Genomic DNA, 20,431 nt, shown 5'->3' with positions numbered 1-20,431 from the left:
CCTATGGCGCGCGTTTTTTTATGTTGTTGCGGGGTGGTGCAAAAGGAAAGGGGAAAACAGTGCTTCGCATCCAGACTACCTAGGTACGTAAGGGGACGAGTCAGATTTTCTCGTATCTGGCCGATAAACATTCATGTATATGGAATAAGACATTTTATATGAAAAGCTTAAATAATCAAGACACGGTGAGACACGCTCATGATATACCGCGTTTTTCGAAAACTGGGCTATCAAAAAAGACAAGGCAGGAAAGCTAATCTCAAAGAACGTAATGTAGATCTAAAAAGGTCGGTAGGGGAGGTTGGTTTTGTTATTGCTGGGGTTTTCATCCATGTATGGTGCAGGTGGCCGCCAGCTGTTAGCATCTCAGGTGCCACACGCGGATGGATAGATACGTAAATACATGAAAACTGACAGGGGTGCGCGTTTACTATACAAGGTTTACGCGGAGGCACAAGCGCCAAAAGCCTCCAAGACAAATGGGGATTGTCAAGGTTTCCTTACACAGTACAGAGGGGACTCCACCCAAGGGCCTAGGTACGAAGGGACGACTTTCATCCTAGGCGGGCCGCCTCGTTTTAGAAGCACGTCTGCCAACATCAAGACAACCTCGTTTTTCCCTCTTTCTCTTCTTCACTCGTCATCTTCATCATTATCTCAGAAAGCTTCCAAACCATCAGCTTTGACTTCGCTCCCATCCTGCAAGCTTGACTCTGAATTAATATCTCCCGATTGTGTTTGATTCTTCTCCAGAACACGACTCAGGCGTCTTTGACCAGGCAGTAATGCGTCTGAATCTTCAATAAGGCCATCTCCATCACCCTCCTCTCTCCCGCAATCATGGCCGACCCTACCGAATCCCCTTCTTTCGCCGCTACGCCCGACAAACACGCTCCCCCGGCCCCGCGTTTTCATGACATCGCTGTCACGCCCCAGAGTCTCCCTCCTCTCGCCGATGCGTCAACCAATTCAGCCGTGTCTACAACTGATTCGGAGAAGCATCCTAAGGGAAAAAGGAAAAGAACAACGTATGTTGATCTACCTCAAATTTCAATTCTGGCTGCATCGATGTATTGGTAGGATTGAGCTAATTTCGAATCGATGGCGTTGTGCAGGGCGAAAGACAAAATGGTTCTGGAAGAGGCGTACAGTAGTAACCCTAAACCCGACAAACAAGCGCGCCTGGACATTGTTCAGCGCGTGTCTTTAAGTGAGAAGGAAGTCCAGGTATGGCATTGACAACGTTGTATTTGATATTAGATCTTGACTTTGACATGGCGACCTACGACGCGTTTTCTCATGGGATTTGAAAACACCAAACTAACATCATCTCCTCCAGATCTGGTTTCAAAATCGAAGGCAGAATGACCGCAGGAAATCTCGCCCTTTGTCACCGGGAGAAGTTGCCGCTCTCCATCATGGAATCATGCATCCTTCAACTTTCGACCCAATTATACACACTACAACTCCAAGCAAACCCGAACGTCCATTTCCAGTCTCCGAGCGTACTATATCTCGGTTTGGAGAACCCATCTCTGTGCCCCCTCGACATTTTGACCGGACACCTTCCATGCCACGATATCATTCAGATCTTGTGAATAGCACTCCAATCACCCTTGGTCATGACAGTTTTCGCTACTATTCCGACGCTACTCCCAACCGCACCGACCCTGCTCTCCCACACGAAGCTCGAGATGTGTCCCATTCTTTGTCAAGCTCCATATCTAGTAATGTTGGCTACCTGTCCAACCGGTGGAATGCCGGGGCCAATTCCTTCTCTACGCCAGCTGCTTTTACCCGCAGCGGTGACGATTCATTCAGGTATGCCGCATACGATTATACTCGATGTGACTTCACTAATCAAAGTAGACTTGATACATTCCCTCCGTCATGCGCTTCTGATCGTGTCATTGCCACCCCTCTCTCCCAAAGCCAGCCCAAGGTTCACCTTTCTACATCCTTAGACGGAAAGGCAGAGTTAGTCTCAAACCAAGGCTCTCCTTCACGTGAAATGCCCCCTCGACCGTCCTCCACAACGCCATACTTGCCTGAAGAGCGACAGCGTGGTCTACAACGAGGATTACAACGTAGTAGCAGCGCTGTTACTCTCCCTCCCTTGTCGGAACTCACTAGCAGTTTGCCTCCTAATCTTGTGCGAGGTCGGTCTCGTGATGTGCATGCCTGGGAAAAATGTGCGGACGCTGAGAACCGTGATGAGCTGACAGCGCAGGCCGAGTACGAGTCGAACGGATCGGCGGCTGCAGCTATCAACATTCTTCGTTCCACGAGCGGGATTCTCCAACCAAGCAACGCTAAACGCAACGCTCCCATGACGAGGCCCCAACGACCTCATCAGGCAAAGAAGGTTAAGCTGGATCCTACTGGGTCAAGTATTTCACGACTCGACGCGGACTTGGACGAAAGGGAAAAAGCTGACAGGGAGCATGGCAAGGTGAAGGTTTCAATGTTGGTCTCTCCGACAGGTGGTGACTCGGATAAGGAGAACTTGACCCCTGACGAGGAGACCAGTTCGCCGGATCCTGATCACCGTCGACCTCTGCCGCCTGCCCCCAAACATGTTGGCGACAACCCTCGACGAGTTGGCCGAGCCCTTCAGGAGCAAAAGAGCCCAAACCTGCTCGCAAACCGCGCAAACATGGCGCCCACGCGCCCACGTTCCATCGTCAAAGAAGGATTGGAGATTTTCCAGGATAGGATGAAACCAGTTCTGTCTTCCAGGGAACAAGACATGGTTCGAGGTTCAATCAGTCCTAGTAAAAAGCCCGATATGGACTGCGTGGCAGGTCTTCTTTCTCTCAGCCAAGGAGCTTGGAGGTAAAGGAAGGATAAAAGGAAAAGCTATATCTGTAGATCTTGGGGAATGGAACACGGGGAAACAGCGAAATGACTTTTATACTGCCTATGTTGTCTATTGTGGTTTCCTCTTCAGCGGTAGATAAGGAAGCACTTTCTTGCATGGCTCACACGAGTCTGGTTCTCGATGCTTACAGCTGTACGATGTTCGGTAAAGTCCTGATTCAGTAGCGACACGGGTTTTTGGGTTTGGGTTTGGGTTCGGCGCCTGGAATTTGTGCTTGTAAATATCTTCGCATTCACATACCGTTACTTGATGTGATGGAGGGCGGAGCCAGTAACTTGGCTTCCTGGATGGAAGAAGAATTAACAATAAGAGACTGTCTCGCAAGATCATCAACAAAAGACTTAGTGTACCACTTGAAATGGAATGTTCAATGATGGCCAACATGGAATAATACAGCGATAGTACTTGGGCACAACCCGACGCAACAGAAGAAAATGGCGGGGGCCAGCCATTGTTAACCTGAAGAATGTAAGTAAAGCAGACTTAGTAGAATTGACACAAGAAGTTAAACTTACACAATAAATCTATAAGTAACACTCTTATACAAAGTTATCATTAACCTCTTAAACACTCTAGAAAATCCAGCTATTTCTTCTATCACTCTTCGAGGCACCATAGAAGTCCGTATCACGCCAGTCATAAAATATCATTCTTTTGTTGCTTCGAAGTTGAGGAGCCACTAGATGGTGAGCTTTCAAGAGGTTACGATTATCACTTGGCGGGCATGCTGCTCTTGGGTTGTGTGGCCACATATCGTGTGTATTGTCTTGACGAGACCGTAATCTGTCTTACATCTAAATGTCTAAATATTTCCCGCTATAATTCCAAAACCGCACTTTGCCATTCCGCTTGTATCAAAATGAAGAAAAACTGATCTATCATCATATCCAGGTAATCTGAAAAGACAGACAATAATTATAACGCCACCAACACCATGCCTAAAACCAGCTCCTATCCAATGCCGCTGATGCCATGGACTTCCTCACATACCCAGAAGGCTCATCTGTCGACGGATGGGGCTGGCACTAACACTCCCATCTTCACTTGCGTAGCATGCGCTGTCGGTGTCAATGTCCCAACCGATATCATCGTCGTCGTTGCAATTATCTCCTGTGTCGGCATCGAAAGGCTTCTGAGCGGAAGCTCTAACGTTCCAGCGAAGAGTACGGCTCACGCTGTCAAACCACTCTGTATCGGTGCGTGTCACGGTAGGGAAGGGGTACTGAGAGGCTGTGATTGTGACGTGGTCACCTTGTCGAAGCTCGAGCCGACCCTTGCCATCAAAAGCGCAATAGGCAGTGGCTCGCGAATTGCGAGGAACAACAACTCGGAGAGCCATGGTATCAGAAAGAACCATGGGTCGGAATGATAGGGTATGAGGGCAGATGGGTGTAAGAAGGATGGCGGGAATATCAGGGTGAACAAGTGCGCCACCGGCAGATAGAGAATATGCTGTAGAGCCAGTTGGGGTGGAGAAGATGCAACCATCGGCTTGTACCACAGTGAGGAGTTCATCATCACCATACAGCTCCAGGTTGGACACATAGGGGGAAGGACCACGATCGATGACGAGTTCGTTAAGAACTTCGAATTGCTCCGGTTCCTCGAGCTTGGGTGCGTCCAAAGCACCAGCTCCACGATTGCTGCGGTGAACAGTACACGTGAAGCGCATGCGGAGGTTAATCTTCATACCATCATCGCCCATGACTCTGTTGAGATGTTCTTTGTACTTCTCAAACTCAAATGTCGTCATGAAACCTAGACTTCCAAGACTGAATGAGAGCACAGGAGGTACGATGCGCTGGAAGAGCCATGAGGTGAAGAGGACGGTACCATCGCCGCCAAGAGTCAAGACAAGATCGAACTTCTCAGGTTGACTCCAGCACAGATCAGGTGTCCAGTACTTGAGCATGTGCTGGAAGCGGGGGTTCTCGGCAAGGAGACCAGATGAGTCGAAACGTCGTGAGTTTCGAAGCTTAGCATCGACGTAGACATTCACGCCGAGGTCGGAGCCATAGCGTGGAGTTCGCAGAAGCCACCCGGCAAGCTCGCGAGTAAGGTAGACGAGCTGATTGTCGCGTGCTTTGGTGACAATCATGATGTTGCGAACTGCGCGCTTGATAGGACGGCGCTGAAGCTGCTTGGAAACTTCTCGAACACCAGTTGCAGTCGCGACAAGACGCGAATGTGACATGGAAACATCATTCTTGATTTCCTCGAGAACCTTGCCGATGTCGACAGCATCAGCGAATCGCTGGTGGTAAAAGCATGGCGACTGCAAAGTTGAGGCGAGAACGGTAGCGGCCATATCAGATGAAGTTGTGTCATTGCTGGAGGTGGAGGTGTAAGTCCGGGCAGTGTTGGGCGTGTTAACGGCGCCTGTGGTCAAGCGAGACTTGGCGAGGTCATTGAGGGCATCAGTTAGGCTTTGCGAAGGCGTGGCAGCAGTAGAGTTTTTGGACACACTCGTGAAGCCAGGTAGAGGGCCAGCCGAAGAGGCTGATTGAGGATTAGACTCTGAAGGTTCTGTCTCGCGAAGAGAAGGCATGTTTGTGTGTGGGAGTGCGAGTGACAAAGCGTCGGGTTTGTTGTGTCGGATCACCGAAGCCAAAGCCCTCGGGCCAGAATTAGACCGAAGTGCGCCTTTCTGAGCTGAACAAGACGAAGCTGGGTGATCTGGGGTTGACGAGGGCAATGGTGAAGTGGAAGATTGTAAAGAGGGCGAGCTTGATGAAGTTGTATCTTTTGGGGCAGATGACAAAGTGGAGGACCCACAATCTTCCAGGAGAGTTTGAGGTTTTAAACGATCCGAGACTGACAACGACAAAGGAGATGGGGACAATGTTGAGAACACACTTGACTGATCAACTTCTAATTGTGTGGTCTGAACAGTGTCCGAGCTTGAACTTGTGTTGGCGAATGTGCTCCTCTTAAGGACAGGTGAATGAGAAGAGCGAGCAGGAGACAAGCAATACCCGTTGTCTCGGGGGCTGCCAAGAGCTGGGTGGAGAGCCGTGGGAGAGAGTACGCCTGTCATATTTCCGTTGCTGGTGGGGGACTTGGAGGGGAGGGGGCAAAGGAATTGGTGGACGAGGCCCTGTAAGTTATCTGTAACGTGGAACAGATGGGGGACGGGATGTGTTGGACTTGGGCTGTTAGACCAGGACCCTAAATAGGATAAAATCCCAAAATTAGATGGGGTTCCAATGTAACGAGCACGCGATGTCTCTCGTTGTCTTTGTTTTTTATCGTGTGCTTTCCCACACAATACTTGACTAATTCACCCGACTTTTGTTCAAGCAGACTTGTTCACTGATAAGTGAGTTTTGACGAGCTCTGGCGGCGATAAGCAATGAGCTTCCCCGATGGGAATTCCGACACAGGTGAGCGGGCCGCGGAGACAAGCGGAGAAAAGCTTCGGAGTTGATAAGTGTGAATGCCAATGCAATGCCGTACTTGTATCCGTATCAGGTACAGTACCGACCACGTTCCGACGATCGAATCTCACTTCCAGTTGCGCTGCACACAAGGAGTGAACCCTCCAGGGGCTGTCTGACAAGCAAGATACAGATGACGTCGCAGTGCAAGTCTCTTGTTACCTCGCTTCCCTGTGATCCCCCGAATGGAATACAAGGATGTGCTTGCAGAGCGGTTGATGTACTGAATCAATCAGTCACCGTTTTCCCTGAATATCGAGGATATTAATAGACTCTCGTCCAACAATCTCGCCTCGATGCAGTGCGGCAAGCTGTAGAATATCCAATTAGGAAAACGGTAGCAGCCCACTCTTGGGAATCGAAAAGTCGAGAAATCGAAAAGTGATATCCGAAACTCCCGTGACGAGCTATCTTTCTGACCGTTGTCAAATCTCGTCAAGAACCCCAGTCTGTTGCGGGGATGAGACACCCACTCACGGAGATGCGCCAGGGATGTCGATAGCTTCTCAAGACGCAAGAGCCGAGCCGAGCGGGAGGGACACGCCGCTATTGGTGGTGCTTGTGATAAGAATCTTTAGTCGCAGCAACACACGATGCACGTGGGTGATGTGAGCAGCTGGGATCAAGCACCAAGAGACTGGTTAGACTAGATCCTGAGGCTGTTGGTCGTTGGTGTTGGTTGATCTTGTTGGTTCTGCAGTGTTCGGCTGCCGACTTTATATGTTGCTCAAATTCAACGTCACGGCGGCAGTTGAATCAAGATTCAAGCTGGGAAAAGAACCTTCTTTCAACCCACAAAGTGCAACCGGAATTTCGGGAAGAAACAGCGAAGAGCCACACAAAGAAAAGAAGCAAGACAAGGATTCGGGGGATCTCTTTTGGCTGCAGTGCAGATGTAACACAACACTACGCGGCCGCCAGTCCAAAGCTGCAAGCCACAAATATGTGATGTAAGTTTTCAACGACCAGCGAAGAAGATAGGTTGTCGAACAGATTCAGCCCTCAAAAAGGAGTATGAGAACCAACAGATTAAGTTACTTGGCGCCAATGGGAGGTTGTGACAAAGAAGACAGAGACGCAGCAAGCGACCAAGACAAGAATATTGGTGACCAACAGCTGTCGTCAAGCGAAGGAATGGAAAAAGAGGCCGTAAGCGAGAGGCGAAGATGAAAATAAAGTGGGCGATTTTGCACGAGACTCACAGAGTCTTGTCGGGCGAACGCGTGATTACAATCAATGTAAAAAAAGAACAAAATATAAGTGCTCGAAAGAGAGTGTTGAGACCGGCTACCGAACCCAAGAATTTGCTGTGTGCTCTAGCTGGGCTTTAATACTCTGCCTTCTTTTTCCTTGCTTGTGTTTTCGAATATCGCGAGTTACAAAACCTCCCTCTATCCCCTGTGTTTTAGCTCCGGGGTCCCAGCTTTGGGAAAGGAAAGGCTCCCGTCGTGGATAGTCCAGCCCCTTCGACTGGAGGATCGACCCTGGTAACCCCTTTCTGAGCCTAGAACTCCTCGTCACAAAATATTTTCCTCGTCTAGCGCCTGTTGAGACGTCGATTAGAAACCATGTTGCAGTCTCTATACAGGGACCCAACTATGTGGTTATAGGCTAGGCGAATTAGCAAGTACTTTGCTAGTGTCAACAAGGCAGGAGAAACAAGAAATAGTATCCCTTAATTAGTGTTAATAAGTTATCAAAATCATATCATATAGTTGTTAATGTTCTATGGATCCTCAACCAATGGGTCTATTGCCGCGGCTCAACTCAACCACTTATACGTTTCTGTTATAACCGTGCGTAGAAAACGGACCTAACAGTTGTCAAGTGGGCATTGGCTTTTCAACGGTTCAACCGTTCAGGGTCGTTGCAGATATCCCCAGTCTGTTGATTCATGGTCTCAGTAGCGCCCAATGCTTCCTCTGTGGCTGTAGTGGCTTAATCGTTCTTGATCCAACGACGATGCAGATCATGTATTTCACAAGAGTTTGGCATAAACTCTGCAATCTTCATCATCTCGATGCCCACTTTCTGGTCCTTGAAACTTTCTTCTGTAGATCGTCGACCTCGGGCCCTGGGCTTACTCGTTGTAACCTTAGTTGTGATAAACCTTTAGCGATTGTGACACCAAGTATCAGTATTCATGGCGCCAAGCAAGGTAACAGGTTGTTTACCAAACATGTCGGTGAAATCTTGATGGCAATAACCAATGTAACATCGTGGGGCAAAGGCGTGGCAATTCGTCTCAGCTTCTCAACTTCAACTGAGCTTTGGGCGAGCACTCAGAGATCTAGGCATGCAATCGAAAACATTGCTAAACACCATGTTAGGTAACTGCAAGGAAATGTCACACATGACTGGACAGTTGTCATCTCAATGCAAACCCCAGTGTTTGTCAACCCCCTGTTAGAGAACGTAAAAGCGCATCACATCTTACAGTATCAAGTTACGATAACCAACCAGCTGCCGTAAAATACGATCGCGAAAATGTGTGAACTCAAAAATGTTGTAAAATTCAATGGTATCTTTGATCCTTTGTAAACAAATTCGACCCCCAAATCGGCCTGAGACCGCCCATACAATTTCTGATGCCGTGGTGAAACACCAGAACCAGGAACTTGTCCACTGAGGAGCCGCTATATCCAGAGCTTACCCGATAGCAGCCCGGATCACAAAGTCCCGAGACTCTGCCAACTATGCTTGGCGGTTTTAATAACCGTTTTGATCGTTGAGGGTTTGACCCTCTTTCTCAGGATTGAGGTTGGCCTCAAAATGCGGTAAGCCTTCGCCACGTGCTGACGCTGAGATTGATCAGGTTGGTAAGCCAGCCGTGGCTGGGCGCCTAGACGAGAGTTTGATTATCATCTTGGCGGGAGATGCATGTTGGAAATACCGAGCGCGGGATATCATGCACTTGGTTTGGTGTATCATTTCCAGTAGAGATCCTCCGCCACCTTCGCTTCCATGACAGAGCGGATGAACTGTCTCATGCTTTTTGACTCCATGCCATCGCCGGACATGGTTGTATCGAAACCAGCCTGTTGGTGCTCGCAGCATATACGTTGTCCAAGCTGAAGAACATTGGTCCATTCCGCGGGAGTGAAGGTGCCCTCGCTCTCCGATAAGAGCAACTCATCATGAGAAGTGAAACCGAGAACGTGTACCGACTTAGCATGATCAATATCCACAGCGCTTGGGTCGACGATGATATCCTTGCCCTCCTCTTCTGGGATAGCGAGAAGAGTCGCTGCGCCAATACTCTTCAGAGGGATGGCAGCGCTGAGAAGTCCTAGGATGGCAGAGTGAAGAAGTGCAGGAATGATTGGGAGATTCTGCAACGAGCATTAGCTTATCGACACCACTAAAGTTTGACATTGAAGCTTACCAACTGTGCTTGAACCAGTTTTGCGTTGACATAGGCATTCTCAGGTGTCTCCGCAACCTGAAGAGTGATCTGAATCACACACCGAGGATAGTCTCTCACAGGGATAAGTTGCCTAATCGCTGCCTGCATGATTGACTCAAGCTGTCTCTCGCGGGTACCTGTTGCAACATGCATAAGAAAATGTTATTCTGTGACAAGGGATGTCGGGGATCTCACCTCCAACGCCAGCGGCAGGACGAACAATGACGTCCACCAGAGCCTCGAAGGCATTCTCATCTCGTCTCTGGGCTTCTACAGGACCATTGACAGCGGCTATCACGGCATATCCCCTGTATGAAAACGTCGCAGAGCCATCAGCCTTGGCGAGATGTGACAGCTCTGCTGCAGGTTCAGCTAAAGGAGCCATTGTTGGTGTTGGGATGATTTAGTCGTGTAAGGCTGGAAAATTTCTTGGGTTTTTGGAGTTTAGCTCAGCGTAGCGCACGGGACGAGGGCAATGAAGCGGTGGGAGTATACAAGGTTGGATTCTCAAAGTGTGGTTCAAGCGAGGTAACTCAGAGGAAGGAAAATGAATTCACAGGATTTAGCAAAAGAGTGAGTTCCCCAGAGTTTCTATGAGTTTGTTGGCTCAATATCGAAGTTATGGATTTCTTGATAGTGGGGCAGTCTAGAAGCTACCCGCAGAGGTGGCTGCCAATCATGGGTCCACAACTCATGACATGCAGCCTTCACGATACACTCAATGAACCTCTATTCTACATCTACATCTACCTATCAATAATAAATCAACTGTCACAATATGGACTCTCAAGCTTCTGCTCAACCCGCACCATCACAAGGCGAACCATTATCGATACCAAATCTTAAAGACCGACTTCCAAAGCTCGAACCTCGAAAGCGACGCTCAGCTGCCTCCAACCCTACTCCCATTCCCGAAACACCCGCCTTACCAACGCCACCCGATACGTCTGACTGGACTTTCAAGACACCGTCGCGAAGAATCTTGTCAAAGAAGGATCATGATATCTTCTTGTCTTCACCAACATATAAGCTCATTACGGCCTGGGTATTTGGGTTAGCGGGGTCTGTGGTCGGCACTCCCAACTCTGCGGTTCGAGAGGCCGACCTGAGCAGCCCTCTCAAGGGCATACTACATATCCTCGATGAGACGGAACAGCTGGTAGCTAAATCACCTCCAAATGAACAAGGTGGATCGAGATTTGGTAACAAGGCGTTCCGCGGCCTTCTCGAGCTTGCGCAAAGCAACAGTGCAGCCTGGCATCGAGAGATCGGCGTCCAAGACGAAGGGGCTATCGACGAGCTCTCTACATACTTCTGCCAGTCTTTTGGCAACGGAAACCGAATCGACTATGGATCTGGTCACGAGTTGAACTTCATGATTTGGCTCCTTTGCCTTTACCAGCTGGGTTTGTTAAAGCAATCCGACTTCAAACCCCTCGTCCTCCGTGTATTCGTGCGCTACCTTGAGGTGATGCGTGTCATCCAGATGACCTATTACCTTGAACCTGCGGGATCACATGGAGTTTGGGGTCTTGATGATTACCAATTTCTCCCTTTTCTTTTCGGTGCCACACAGCTTTTGCACCACCCATACATTACCCCAAGAGCTATCCATCAAGACCTAACACTTGAAGAGTTTGGACACGACTATATGTATCTTGGCCAGGTCAGCTTTGTGAACAGCACAAAGACCGTGAAGGGTCTGAGATGGCACAGTCCCATGCTTGACGATATCTCATCAGCGAGATCATGGACAAAGATTGATGGTGGCATGCGTCGCATGTTCGTCGCTGAAGTCTTGGGTAAGCTACCTGTCATGCAGCATTTCCTCTTTGGGTCTCTGGTGCCAGCAGCAGATGGCATGAGCGAAGATACAGGTGCTGGGGAAGACGAGAATGCCGAACATGACCCACACGAGGGCCATGACCACACTGGAAAAGCACATGATGGCACAGGTTGGGGTGACTGCTGTGGTATCAAGGTTCCAAGCAGTATCGCTGCTGCTCAGGAGATGAAAAAGAGGGGTGGTGATCAGGGACTGCGAAGAATCCCCTTCGACTAATGTTGCCGCCACCAAATCAATGATCAATACAGACTCACTATACTGTAGACTTATACCTTTCATTGAGCCTTGGTGACACTTTATATTGCTTATGCTAATGATGAATGGTGACTTAAATAGCGTTGCCGCTCATGTCCTTGCTGGCCCCTCCAGCTCTGGGCTTCAAAGTTTGTCACAACGATTGATCCGTACGGAGTAGTGAGATAACCAACGAGGACTCGTGAGATACAACTTCTGTTACATTCAAAATCTCAGATTTATTCAACTTACCCTATTGAGAGATGTTGGCCGTACTCCATCGTGCACACGAAGTGGTCAAACTACCTAGACCAGGCTACCAGTGTGAAAGAACTGCTTTGAGAGGGGGGAACCTCGAGATCATGGACAAGTTCCTCAAGTTGAAGCTGAGCTTGAAGATGGACCACTCACCGATTCCGACACGATGGGGAATGGAAAGCAACAGGAGCAACCAAGCTGGTTAGGCTTCCAATTTTATCAACAGTACTTTGGAATCTGTTACTAAGTACGTTGTTCCAGATGTCCAATCCAAGCCTGGGGCCATCGTTGACGGTCAGATCGACGCAGCTTATACTCCGGCCACCTATAATGAAAGCAACACTCGCGAGTCACTCTAAAGAAGCTTTCAAGGCCAAGGAACAGACATAGCCAAGGGACGTCAGAGAACCTACGACGTTTAACAGATGAAACCTGAAATAATTCTAGGATAATTTAGGTCCTAACTAATAAATATACTTGGATCTCAGGATAGCTTATGACAACCCATGGTAACTTATGATGATTTAGGGTAAGCTTAACAGGCTCTTTAAATACTTTATTTCCGCTCCCTGATGCAAAGGTGTTGGGTCTTCTGGTTCCCTGAAGGGTGGCAGCAGGATGATTAATATTGATCTTCGTCCACTTAGCGAGAGCGACAAAGTCAGCATTCTGATGAAGGGAAACTCGAAACCCCAGAAACGGTCCCCAAATAATCTCTGGGAAATATGGCTGACATGTTCCCAGCTCAGGGCGTCCGATTTGGAGGGAGAAAATGAGATCACGGCCGTAGTTGAAACAGGCCGCAGTCATTTGAGAAAAAGAAAACATTTGAAAGTATCATTTGGTGAACATTGTGGTGATATTCTTCTGTTGTGCTAAATGTTTTTTTTTCCCTCGGAATAAGAACATCAGCACAGATATATCTCCGAGAGGCAGTCATAACCCTTATCGTGACCAAAGCCCGGTGACAGTACGTGTTCGTGGATGCTGTATTATTCGACACTCTGTTTTCACCAGGAGACAAGAGAGACGTACAGAAGGAAGATAGACGATTAGAATTCCCTACCAACATAACATCACTGACACTTAACAGATTCAAGATGTTACGGTTTGGCCGCTATAACCCCCCACCTAGGAGCACTCTGGATAAACTACTCCAGCCATATACGAAACTACCTAGCTACTACAAGTTGAGTTGCGTCTTGAGAGAGGCTCTGAATATAGGACGTACTTACTAAGAAATTATTTGTCTCCATAGAGTGACTCGGAATCTGACAATTGCCTAGGGAAATAATAAGCTTACTCATTTGGCTCCAGCTTGTCCAAGACCTGTCTATAACATAAACTGTCATAGTTGATTTCAGATGATGCGCTCACTTGATGGGTAGAATTGATTTTAAAATCATTCTAAACGGATGCTAGATGAAGGCCATCTAGTTCTGGTGATTCATCCTCAGTTCCACCGAAATTCATCGTCGATTGAAGAAGTTCTCGAAAACCCCTATGGCAGCTCCGCAAATGCCGCTCACTTCTTCACATCTCATGCTCGCTTGGCCTCAGGGTCAGTGGCCTGGTCTTCTTTCGTTTCCTCATCCCCCTTTACGCGGGACACCTTGTCGAGGCCATCCCCGGAATCGCCAGCCCCCTGACACTCAGGCTGGACGTCGCCTTCATCCTTCTCAGATTCGTCTCGTCTCGTCCATCCATCTGCTGGAGGGTATCTGAGGCTTTACCACTCTTCGCCTTCTTGTTCTAGAAACGAATAAGTGAACTGTCACAAACACAAGGGATAGGGGTCTTACGTTCTTATCCAACCCCTCCGTTGAAATCCGACTCGATGGAACTGATTCCGTCATCAATCTCGGGATATTCAGTCCAGTAACCCAGAGGCTGGTGGTAAGTTAGTAACTCAGAAATTAGCGAAAGACAGACACATCCTCCTGACGAGCCTAGCTTTTTATACGGATACTAATCGCAATCGCAGCCTTTTTCTGTAACTTTCGCCGATGCCGCTTCTCGATCTTGGCAAGCTTCCGGTTGGCCTTCTCTTCGACCTCGTCCCAAGACTTGGCACCAAGCTTCTCCAGAGCCTTGGGATTCCAAACGTATGGCATGGTCGTGACAATGAGGGGCGTTGATACTGATGAGGTTATTGAGTGTCGGGACTTTCAAGAAAGAAAAGGCTCGGCAGTTAGTGACAGCTATAGTAAGGCACTGCTCCGTGGCCAACAGTATTGATACTGCCCTCTCTTGGTTGGCAGGCCGCAGCAGATGTTTGAAAGGGAAAAGTGGAAGGAGAAGAGAGTTAGAACAAGGAGAACCGAAGAACAATAGGGGGGAGAAAAGGCTCGTAGCTATTTAACTACATATAACCCAAATCACATGGCGTATAAATCTTCTTAAAATCTCTCCTGTCTTTCAAGAAGCCGATTAAGCGATTGGAATATGTGATGAAAAAGTTTTGACACTTCTCTAATAAGAATCTCTATGACCCAAATAAGTGGCTGCAATACTGCATGGCAGTGCACGTCAATGACTGCTCGGGGGCTCCCAGCAGTCACCCTCGTTCTGAAGGCGGTGTCACTCGACTCTGTATGCCACAATAACAAAGACCGATCTGGAAAGTTAACATCAAGGTAACGGGCCGCACTTGATACATAGCTCCTCGTAATTCCAAGACTTCGAATTAGTAGAATTAACATACGACGAAGATGGCCCTGGAGGCTTGCAAGCTGGTCACTCATTGCTCCTGTTTTTCGTACCTGAGACTTTGGAGAGTTACATAATTGCCAGAGAGCTTAAAGAGTTCCCCTATTCTGGTGACAGTTGGTGTTTATGTTGCAAATACTCATCCAACAAGTCTTGAGCTGACCTACTATTGAACGCCTACCACCGCCAGTCACCTATGTGCGAAGCTGCTCTTGGAGGCTCCCCGCCCCCTTCTTGAGTTGTCCGGGGCTCTTTGGATGAGGAGAAGTACGTGAACGAAGAATTGAATATATATATACATATATTTCTTCACATGTGCAAGAGCCCCTTTCAGTAATTGGGGTTGAAGCGAGTGTTCTCTCCTTTGACGATGAAGAGGGTAGAGGATAAGAATGGTAACCTGAAGATTTTGCGATCTCTTCAGCCACCGGGCTGTTAATGAGTGGAGTGGACGTCCCCTGTTTTCGGAGGCTGCATCAATGCTTTAGTTTAGGTAATATAGTAGAGGTAACTGTCCAAAAACATATCACGGGGTCACCTTTCACTGCGGTTGGATTGGCTGATAATGGATATTACTCTTGATGGGCATGATACGAGTCTCCCCTATCCCACCCATGATGTCCCTCCAGGCTCGTTTCGTATGTTCTTTTTGTCTATCCGTGATATATTCTATAGCCTCATTAACTTCTTTGGAGCACCCCGAAATTCTATAGCCAATGTATGGTTCTTCACTATCATTTGTCCTGGCACTCTCGTCCGTGTCTTTCATGCATAAACAGGGTGATAAGAAGTGACAATCTAAGAAGTGCTGAGGTGGTTTCAAATAGCCTTCATGTTCCCGAGAGAACCTTCGACGCTAGTACGCAGAATGACTTGGAGGGCAAGAGAGGTATTAAGAATCCTTGTTCATTTATATTATCATAGTGAGGTTTGGTTGATTTAACATTGCTCATTTTGCTTTCCCTGATCATGATGCATCAAGCATCAAGTATAGCTCATCCACACATTGCCTATCAATGGCTTATAGATGACAAACTATTACCGATCCTCATCTGAGGCGCATAAACATGCCCTTCGTTGAGTTCCATAACCGCATTCCTCAAATTTGTGCCGGCCTACAAAAACGACCTGGCAATATCAATCGTGACGCCCATTCATGACCGTAACGTATAACGAAAATCGACAGGTGACCGCCCGTTGTGGTATCTTGAGTCAAACAAGTAAAAGCAAAATCCGCAATAGTATCGTGGCGAAGCATGACCTGCTCGCATCAAAGACAAATGAAATGAAGTCGTGTAAACATATCTCGTCGTGATGTGGTTTTGTACGTATGAGTCCTGCTGTTGGCCTTATAGACGCCCAACTCGCTGTGATGGCATTGGACCTGTCTCTTCTGATTGATGGCAACGTGATTGAGGCTCTCGGAGTCTGTCCGTCACGTGGATGTCCACGAGCATTTCCACAAGCGCCTCCGCATCCTTATGAACGTTGACAAGATCCGCAGGGCCAGAAGAGATTCCAAGTAAGCTTCCGTCAGCTCGCGGCTTTCGGTACGCCGCGAAAATGATTCCACGGTCAGTGTTCATAGATTGGACAGAGCATGTTGAAGAAGATGAGTTTCTCGAGATGACGGACCCCCCTCTTGAGTAGTCGCCAGTGTAGAAAGCACAAGCATAACCTCGCGCAAATTCGTCATTACGGACCTCCTTTGCTCGATACTCGATCCATCCTGGAGTCTTCAGAATCTTGCTATGAGCTGTCGTTGATATTTGGAAAGGCATGTTAACATTTTCCAGTCCATAAGCAGCGAGGAGGCGACCAGACAAGGGCTCAAATTTCTTGCTTGGGGAGTTCATGCTGGTAGGACTTTGAGTATTAATTCGATCATGGTCAGTCCATAAATTGACCACGTAAACGAGATCGAAATTGTAGCGGTTGGCAATCCTAGCCGCCTCAAATGCTGCAGCAGTTGCAGGCTTGCTCGCATAAGGTGGGGTGAGTGTCAGGAGGGAAGAACGAGGAGAATCAGGGGCAGAAGGAGCAGTGGCATATGTTGATGTCTCAACTGCATCCGCATCTGCGGGAGCCGACTCAGCAATGTCATCATCACTGAGGTTGAAAAACTCGTTGAAGTCTGGTTCTCGGAGCGTAGAGCTACTGATGGAGAGCGTGTTTGTTGTGCCTTCTAGGCTAGTCTGACTGATAGCTTTTCGAAGTGGCCTCTGATCCAGAGTTTTGGCAAAATGGCGGCGGATGTCCCTACAAACTGCCTTGTTCAGAAAGTCGATAGACTTGGATGCTCTAAGTTGAGCAATGTGAACTGGACGAAGCTCTGGTGAAGAGTCTGGTGTCGGAGGTTTCTGGGGAGGTAATGCCGGAAGCTTCTTGTCGCGGAAATATTGAGGGCTACGGGCACCCTCATCTTCCAGGTCTGAGGACGGGGGAGTATCCAGCCGCGATGTTCTGGTAGCAGGCTTTCTCGAAGGTCGTAATGGAAGGCTGCGCTCACTAGGGGCTTCCATGGATGATTTCGGATCACAGGTAGAAGAAGCAGATGTTTCTCCCTGACGAGTTGGAGGTCGCGGAAATTGATAAACATCAAAGTCGTCTAAAAAGGACTCGTCTTGTGTGGGCATGAAAGAAGCCTTGAGAGGGGAATACTGTAACTTATGGGAATCCGAGAAGCGCGTAGGGCTTTGGGCGTTCATTAAGTCCACTCGATGAGGAGAAAGGGGAGCTGTTAGAGATGGAACTCGATTCCCAGATTGTTTCCTCACTTCCTCTCGCGCCGCCATACGACTTGTTTTGGGGCGAATAAAAGAAGGTGAAGGAAACTGAGGTATTGTTGGAGGAATAGAAGTAGGCTCAACTGAATCGGTTGAGGCAGCTGGCGTCTTCTTCTTGGCGAAGAAGCGCTCGAGGCTCCCGAAACCATTGGCCATATTGAACCTTTGGTCAGTGAAAAGGTGAAGTCAACGTTGCGCAGGATGCCTGGGTCGAGTTGTGTTAGTGAAGTGAAAGATAATCTTGAGCGCACCTCGTGCATAGAGGCGCACGAAATGGAAAAAATTGGGTTGCAACGTACCAGATCTGATGTAGTGAAGGCCTATCAATGGAGGAAATGAAGAGGCGAGTTGTAAGCCAAAATGACCTTTGAGGTGAATCAGAGCCACTCGTGGTGGAAACTGGTGTTTTGTGAGAACAAGGCAAAACAGTTCAGACTGGAATTGAAGCTGAATGGCGCTAGATGTTCGAGACTGATTCGGGTGTGACTGTATCAAACAGTGACGAAGGGAGGATGGCAGGAAGCAGAATATTTCAGGGCCACAAGGGCGGACGCAACGAGTTGGGATCCCAATGCAGAGCTACGTGCTCTTCGAGACGTTAGTTCGATGTGGTTTGTTTTTCGAAGAACAACTGGATTGAAGTTTGATATGATTCGGGAGCGTCAGGCACGGAATGGGTAGGTTTCTGTCGAGCTTGATGTTGTACTATCCTGTACTCGTCCTTGTTGCTCTGGGTTGTGTTGTGAGTTGCAACAGTGTAGAGCCCTAGGGCCTTCGCAACAGTGGAATAGTGTGCTCCTGTCCTTGTACCAAGCGATCTCAATGTTGATATTGCAAGCTGTAAATGAAGAAAAGGAAATAAGATGGTTCTGTGTGAGGTGTGAGAGGAAAGAAATGCAATTCGGTAAGATGCGAGGAAGGTTGCACAGCAGGTGTAACGGAGCGAGTGAAGAGAGGGAAGGAACCTGAGGTTGGGTTTGTGTTGTACAAGGCAAGAACCACCAAGGACGAACCGTAGCTCTCCCACTACGACTGCCGGTAATGCAAATGAGCAGTCAGAGATGAAATGAATAAACAAGGTCAAGTATGTTGTAATTTTAATGATTTCAAACAACAGGAACGACCTTTACTTCTACCATCATCCGTCAAAGAAAACAACTCTGGGCCTAAGGGAGACTTTAAGCATCACTCAGTAAGGAATGACCAGCTCCAACGATAGGACGTTGGAGGGTAAAACGTTTGTGGCTGCTGCGGGAGCAGGGATAGGGATGCCGGCGCCCTTGTCGGCCCCACTTGGAGCGGTTGAGCACACCCATAGCTGACGCCACTCCCCTGCACTCCCTCCAGATTCTCCCTAGGGCACGAACTCCCTTCAACTTCAGCACCCCAGTACCCTTGCAAACCTGGGCTAGTCCTGTTAAGAACTCCTCAATAACGCCTGGATGCATCCATTGAGAGTTGCTTGTAGTTTCTTTTTCCTTAAAGAATAGAAACGGGCACACGCGCAGCAGAGACATTTGCGAGAGACATGCTTGTCCGAGTGCCCGCAGAATAGCCACACTCTGCCCAGTTTCGAATACTCCAGAGATATCCCTACGATATTTTGCTTACTCATGAGAAGAGAGAAAAGTCAAGTTTGAGCATAAGCAAACAATGGCGATACTCGAAGAGAATGTTATTCTCTATCCTTGTCACCTATATCTGACCCAAGCCTCTTCTTCACCCCTGCCTTTCTGCGACTCGATCGTCTTGACACGGCAATTGACTTGCTCGCCATCTGGGTACCTTTCCCTATCCGACGAATCATAAGCTCTGTCATTGATGTCACCACACATCTAAAAACCTGATCCATCACTCCGTAGACCAGAAGGCCTGGGTTTGTTGCGCTGTGATAATGTTAGTATATGTTATGGGAAAGCGACACCACTGCCGGTGCGAACTAACAAGGGCCATCGATTTAGTCGCTGCAAGGAGCGCGGCTCCTTGATCTCTCCCCGAGAGACCAGACCGCGGCTTGTTTTCCCCCACGATACGGTACAGCATCCTGGGCCAACGGTGGATGGTTTGCTTTTTCTTCCCGTTGGAGTGAACCAAGCTCTTCCTAGCGTTGTCGTCGCTACTCACATGCGATTCTGACAAAAATCTGGCTAGCTAGGTAATATGCCAACATTCCGGTCTCGCAGGCAAAATGTCTGCTTCTAGTCATATGCAAATCTCCACTGGCATCTTTTGTCTCTCAAGTGGAATTATTCGCAAATTTGCCTTGTTTGTTATTGATACAGAAGCGGCTGAAAAGATGATGGCCTGTCAAGCTGAATCTTTGTATGCCGCGGGAAGCTCCAAGACGTGAGGGTTATCAGCAAGAGCAGATCACTTCCATCAAGGGTAAATCGAGTCCCGGCACGCGCGATGAATCTGTTGCTTCTTATCGTATTAGACACGAAGAACTCTGTTGTCGAGGGCGGAGTCTATCAGCTTAGGGCCCATCGCAAGACCCTTTGCACCCTAGACAATTCTGTTAAAAGTGCGGCGCTGCGAGCGAGGCATTTCTCATGAAAATGGTGTCCCAAACAGCCCTTGGCTCGAGGCAGATATCATGATTTCTGTACCCGTCTAAGGAACTAACGGAAATTCCTTGCATAGCCGGGTATAACACCGTAACCCATCACTCCGTAAAGAGTTGTGGTTTTCTAGTTACGTGTGGATATCAAAAATACGGCGACAATTCTGTTGACGCTCTGCAATTAGGTTTGTCACTGAACCTTTGGGTGATACTATCGTGAGCCTCATGGCACTCCTTCAATTGATGTCTCGAAATTCATTGCTGTCCACCTTTTACCGAGTTGCAGCCACATCTATTGGCTCATTGCTTTG

At 48.3% G+C, this 20,431-nt stretch overlaps 5 protein-coding genes across 5 annotated transcripts; 2 read left to right on the top strand and 3 right to left on the bottom strand.

The window, feature by feature from the left end:
• Positions 1–840: 840 nt before the first annotated feature.
• Positions 841–2,839, top strand: BKA55DRAFT_683260 (uncharacterized protein; the record flags this gene model as incomplete). The annotated part of the gene is made up of 4 exons (XM_046198474.1): positions 841–1,028; positions 1,116–1,227; positions 1,340–1,821; positions 1,870–2,839. The coding sequence occupies 4 exons, from the start codon at positions 841–843 to the stop codon at positions 2,837–2,839; spliced, it is 1,752 nt and encodes a 583-aa protein (XP_046056964.1).
• Positions 2,840–3,863: 1,024 nt separating this feature from the next.
• BKA55DRAFT_683259 (ATP-NAD kinase-like domain-containing protein) lies at positions 3,864–5,429 on the bottom strand (the record flags this gene model as incomplete). Its single annotated transcript, XM_046198473.1, has 1 exon — positions 3,864–5,429. The coding sequence occupies one exon, from the start codon at positions 5,427–5,429 to the stop codon at positions 3,864–3,866; it is 1,566 nt and encodes a 521-aa protein (XP_046056963.1).
• A 3,816-nt stretch (positions 5,430–9,245) lies between these two features.
• On the bottom strand, positions 9,246–10,109 carry BKA55DRAFT_683258 (uncharacterized protein; the record flags this gene model as incomplete). The annotated part of the gene is made up of 3 exons (XM_046198472.1): positions 9,246–9,650; positions 9,704–9,861; positions 9,920–10,109. 3 exons carry the CDS (start codon positions 10,107–10,109, stop codon positions 9,246–9,248), a joined length of 753 nt encoding a protein of 250 aa, XP_046056962.1.
• Positions 10,110–10,353: 244 nt separating this feature from the next.
• Positions 10,354–11,865, top strand: BKA55DRAFT_550850 (uncharacterized protein). Its single transcript, XM_046191310.1, has one exon. The coding sequence runs from the start codon at positions 10,503–10,505 to the stop codon at positions 11,784–11,786; it is 1,284 nt and encodes a 427-aa protein (XP_046056961.1). The 5' UTR covers positions 10,354–10,502; the 3' UTR covers positions 11,787–11,865.
• A 4,255-nt stretch (positions 11,866–16,120) lies between these two features.
• Positions 16,121–17,713, bottom strand: BKA55DRAFT_497070 (uncharacterized protein; the record flags this gene model as incomplete). Its single annotated transcript, XM_046186431.1, has 1 exon — positions 16,121–17,713. One exon carries the CDS (start codon positions 17,711–17,713, stop codon positions 16,121–16,123), a length of 1,593 nt encoding a protein of 530 aa, XP_046056960.1.
• Positions 17,714–20,431: the final 2,718 nt, after the last annotated feature.

The sequence above is a fragment of the Fusarium redolens genome, assembly GCF_020744475.1.
Source record: "Fusarium redolens strain MPI-CAGE-AT-0023 chromosome Unknown BKA55scaffold_1, whole genome shotgun sequence".
Lineage (NCBI taxonomy): Eukaryota > Fungi > Ascomycota > Sordariomycetes > Hypocreales > Nectriaceae > Fusarium > Fusarium redolens.
Note: the sequence above shows the minus strand (reverse complement) of the source record. Positions and strands in the feature narration are given on the sequence as shown.

Coding starts and splice junctions, on each gene's coding strand:
- BKA55DRAFT_550850 (XM_046191310.1), top strand. CDS start 10,503: ATGGACTCTCAAGCTTCTGCTCAACCCGCACCATCACAAGGCGAACCA.